At 50.7% G+C, this 5,000-nt stretch overlaps 1 protein-coding gene across 1 annotated transcript in view; it reads left to right on the top strand.

Annotated features, from left to right (window-relative positions):
- tbc1d1 (TBC1 (tre-2/USP6, BUB2, cdc16) domain family, member 1) overlaps positions 1–5,000 on the top strand; it is a 158,809-nt gene that overhangs the window by 130,118 nt on the left and 23,691 nt on the right. Inside the window, 2 exon segments of the mRNA XM_065003418.1 lie at positions 2,522–2,671; positions 4,949–5,000. The exon segment at positions 4,949–5,000 is cut by the window's right edge and continues 107 nt beyond it. Of these exon segments, the coding sequence (XP_064859490.1) occupies positions 2,522–2,671; positions 4,949–5,000 (202 nt within the window).

Genomic DNA, 5,000 nt, shown 5'->3' with positions numbered 1-5,000 from the left:
CCAGTCCTATATAGTGAGAGTATAGTCCAGTCCTATATAGTGAGAGTATAGTCCAGTCCTATATAGTGAGAGTATATCCTAGTCCAGTCCTATATAGTGAGAGTATAGTCCAGTCCTATATAGTGAGAGTATATCCTAGTCCAGTCCTATATAGTGAGAGTATATCCTAGTCCAGTCCTATATAGTGAGAGTATATCCTAGTCCAGTCCTATATAGTGAGTTTAGTCCAGTCCTATATAGTGAGAGTATATCCTAGTCCAGTCCTATATAGTGAGAGTATAGTCCAGTCCTATATAGTGAGAGTATAGTCCAGTCCTATATAGTGAGAGTATAGTCCAGTCCTATATAGTGAGAGTATAGTCCAGTCCTATATAGTGAGAGTATATCCTAGTCCAGTCCTATATAGTGAGAGTATAGTCCAGTCCTATATAGTGAGAGTATATCCTAGTCCAGTCCTATATAGTGAGAGTATATCCTAGTCCAGTCCTATATAGTGAGAGTATATCCTAGTCCAGTCCTATATAGTGAGAGTATATCCTAGTCCAGTCCTATATAGTGAGAGTATATCCTAGTCCAGTCCTATATCGTGAGAGTATATCCTAGTCCAGTCCTATATAGTGAGAGTATATCCTAGTCCAGTCCTATATAGTGAGAGTATAGTCCAGTCCTATATAGTGAGAGTATAGTCCAGTCCTATATAGTGAGAGTATAGTCCAGTCCTATATAGTGAGAGTATAGTCCAGTCCTATATAGTGAGAGTATAGTCCAGTCCTATATAGTGAGAGTATAGCCCAGTCCTATATAGTGAGAGTATATCCTAGTCCAGTCCTATATAGTGAGAGTATAGTCCAGTCCTATATAGTGAGAGTATAGTCCAGTCCTATATAGTGAGAGTATAGTCCAGTCCTATATAGTGAGAGTATAGTCCAGTCCGATATAGTGAGAGTATAGTCCAGTCCTATATAGTGAGTATAGTCCAGTCCTATATAGTGAGAGTATAGTCCAGTCCTATATAGTGAGAGTATAGTCCAGTCCTATATAGTGAGAGTATATCCTAGTCCAGTCCTATATAGTGAGAGTATAGTCCAGTCCTATATAGTGAGAGTATATCCTAGTCCAGTCCTATATAGTGAGAGTATAGTCCAGTCCTATATAGTGAGAGTATAGTCCAGTCCTATATAGTGAGAGTATAGTCCAGTCCTATATAGTGAGAGTATATCCTAGTCCAGTCCTATATAGTGAGAGTATAGTCCAGTCCGATATAGTGAGAGTATAGTCCAGTCCTATATAGTGAGAGTATAGTCCAGTCCTATATAATGAGAGTATAGTCCAGTCCTATATAGTGAGAGTATAGTCCAGTCCTATATAGTGAGTTTAGTCCAGTCCTATATAGTGAGAGTATATCCTAGTCCAGTCCTATATAGTGAGAGTATAGTCCAGTCCTATATAGTGAGAGTATAGTCCAGTCCTATATAGTGAGAGTATAGTCCAGTCCTATATAGTGAGAGTATAGTCCAGTCCTATATAGTGAGAGTATATCCTAGTCCAGTCCTATATAGTGAGAGTATAGTCCAGTCCTATATAGTGAGAGTATATCCTAGTCCAGTCCTATATAGTGAGAGTATATCCTAGTCCAGTCCTATATAGTGAGAGTATATCCTAGTCCAGTCCTATATAGTGAGAGTATATCCTAGTCCAGTCCTATATAGTGAGAGTATATCCTAGTCCAGTCCTATATTGTGAGAGTATATCCTAGTCCAGTCCTATATAGTGAGAGTATATCCTAGTCCAGTCCTATATAGTGAGAGTATAGTCCAGTCCTATATAGTGAGAGTATAGTCCAGTCCTATATAGTGAGAGTATAGTCCAGTCCTATATAGTGAGAGTATAGTCCAGTCCTATATAGTGAGAGTATAGTCCAGTCCTATATAGTGAGAGTATAGTCCAGTCCTATATAGTGAGAGTATAGCCCAGTCCTATATAGTGAGAGTATATCCTAGTCCAGTCCTATATAGTGAGAGTATATCCTAGTCCAGTCCTATATAGTGAGAGTATAGTCCAGTCCTATATAGTGAGAGTATAGTCCAGTCCTATATAGTGAGAGTATAGTCCAGTCCGATATAGTGAGAGTATAGTCCAGTCCTATATAGTGAGTATAGTCCAGTCCTATATAGTGAGAGTATAGTCCAGTCCTATATAGTGAGAGTATAGTCCAGTCCTATATAGTGAGAGTATATCCTAGTCCAGTCCTATATAGTGAGAGTATAGTCCAGTCCTATATAGTGAGAGTATATCCTAGTCCAGTCCTATATAGTGAGAGTATAGTCCAGTCCTATATAGTGAGAGTATAGTCCAGTCCTATATAGTGAGAGTATAGTCCAGTCCTATATAGTGAGAGTATAGTCCAGTCCTATATAGTGAGAGTATAGTCCAGTCCTATATAGTGAGAGTATAGTCCAGTCCTATATAGTGAGAGAGGTTCTCCATGTTCTCCTCTCATCATGTTGATCTGTCCGCGTAGCTTCGGAGAGTAAGCGCCTGCGTCTGGACTATGAGGAGATAACTCCCTGTCTGAAGGACGTTACGCTGGTCTGGGAGAGCATGCTGGGAACTCAGGCCAGGTCGAAGGTCAAGTTCAACACCGACACTGTCCACTCTGCTGTCGAACAGGGTAATCACACACACACACACACACACACACACACACACACACACACACACACACACACACACACACACACACACACACAGCAAGGTCACTGGAATATCAGGTGGTTTAACACACCTCTAATACACCTCCCTCTCCCCCCCATCTCTCCCTCCCACCTCTAATACACCTCCCTCTCCATCACTCCCCCCACCTCTAATACACCTCCCTCTCCCCCCATCACTCCCCCCCATCTCTCCTTCTCCATCCCTCCCTCTCCCTCTCCCCCATCACTCTCCCTCCCCCATCCCTCTCTCCCCCCCCCATCCCTCCTCCCTCCCCCCCATCTCTCTCTCCCTCCCCCATCTCTCTCTCCCCATCTCTCTCTCCCTCCCCATCTCTCTCTCCCTCCCCCATCTCTCTCTCTCCTCCCCCATCTCTCTCTCCCTCCCCCATCTCTCTCTCCCTTCCCCATCTCTCCCTCCCTCCCCCATCTCTCTCTCCCTCCCCCATCTCTCTCTCCCTCCCCCCATCTCTCTCTCCCTCCCCCATCTCTCTCTCCCTCCCCCATCTCTCTCTCCCTCCCCCCATCTCTCTCCCTCCCCCATCTCTCTCTCCCCTCCCTCCCCATCTCTCTCTCCCTCCCTCCCCCATCTCTCTCTCCCTCCCCCATCTCTCTCTCCCTCCCCATCTCTCTCTCCCTTCCCCATCTCTCTCTCCCTCCCCATCTCTCTCTCTCTCTCCATCTCTCCCCTCCCCCATCTCTCCCCCATCTATCCCCCCCCATCTCCCCCATCTCTCTCTCCCTCCCCATCTCTCTCTCCCTCCCCCATCTCTCTCTCCCTCCCCATCTCTCTCCCTCCCCCATCTCTCTCTCCCTCCCCATCTCTCTCTCCCTCCCATCTCTCTCTCCCTTCCCCATCTCTCTCTCCCTCCCCCCCATCTCTCTCTCCCTCCCCATCTCTCTCTCCCTTCCCCATCTCTCTCTCCCTCCCCATCTCTCTCTCCCTTCCCCATCTCTCTCTCCCCCCCCATCTCTCTCTCCCTTCCCCATCTCTCTCTCCCTCCCCCATCTCTCCCTCTCTCCCTCCCCATCTCTCTCTCCCCCCATCTCTCCCTCTCCATCTCTCTCTCTCTCCCCCATCTCTCCCTCTCCCTCCCCATCTCTCTCTCCCTCCCCATCTCCCTCCCTCCCTCCCTCCCCATCTCTCTCTCCCTTCCCCATCTCTCTCTCCCTCCCCATCTCCATCTCTCCCTCCCCCATCTCTCTCTACCTCCCCCCATCTCTCTCTCCCTCCCCCATCTCTCTCTCCCTCCCCCCATCTCTCTCTCCCTCCCCATCTCTCTCTACCTCCCCCATCTCTCTCTCCCTCCCCATCTCTCTCCCTCCCCCATCTCTCTCTCCCTCCCCCATCTCTCCCTCCCTCCCTCCCCCCATCTCTCCCTCCCCCATCTCTCTCTCCCTCCCCCATCTCTCCCTCCCTCCCTCCCCCCATCTCTCTCTCCCTCCCCCATCTCTCTCTCCCTCCCCCATCTCTCTCTCCCTCCCCCATCTCTCTCTCCCTCCCCTCTCCCTCCCCCTCTCCCTCCCTCTCTCCATCCCTCTCTCCCTCCTCTCTCCCTCCCCCATCTCTCTCCCTCCCTCCCCCATCTCTCTCCTCTCCCCCATCTCTCTCTCCCTCCCCATCTCTCTCTCCCTCCCCTCTCTCCTCCCCCCCCCTCTCTCCCTCCCCATCTCTCTCCCTCCCCCCATCTCTCTCTCCCTCCCCCATCTCTCTCTCCCTCCCGTTTCTCCCTCCCCCATCTCTGCCTCCCTCCCCCATCTCTCTCTCTCTCCCTCCCTCTCTCCCTCCCTCCCCCATCTCTCTCTCTCTCCCTCCCCCCATCTCTCTCTCTCTCTCCCTCCCCCATCTCTCTCTCCCCCTCCCCATCTCTCTCTCCCCCCCTCCCTCTCTCCCTCCCCCTCCCTCCCTCCCTCTCTCCCTCCCCCTCCCTCCCTCCCTCTCTCCCTCCCCTCCCTCCCTCCCTCTCTCCCTCCCCCCATCTCTCCCCCTCCCTCCCTCTCTCCCTCCCCCTCCCTCCCTCTCTCTCTCCCTCCCCCATCTCCCTCTCCCCATCTCTCTCTCCCTCCCTCCCTCCCTCTCCCTCCCTCTCTCTCTCCCTCCCTCTCCCTCCCTCCCCATCTCTCTCTCCCTCCCCCATCTCTCTCTCTCTCCCTCCCCATCTCTCTCTCCCTCCCCCTCTCTCCCTCCCCCTCCCTCCCTCCCTCTCTCCCTCCCCCTCCCTCTCCTCCCTCCCCAGGAGTTCCTAGACAGTACAGAGGAGAGGTGTGGAAGTTCCTGTCAGAGCAGTT

This window comes from Oncorhynchus nerka, linkage group LG18 (assembly GCF_034236695.1).
Source record: "Oncorhynchus nerka isolate Pitt River linkage group LG18, Oner_Uvic_2.0, whole genome shotgun sequence".
NCBI lineage: Eukaryota > Metazoa > Chordata > Actinopteri > Salmoniformes > Salmonidae > Oncorhynchus > Oncorhynchus nerka.
This window is presented reverse-complemented; position numbering and strand designations above follow the sequence as displayed.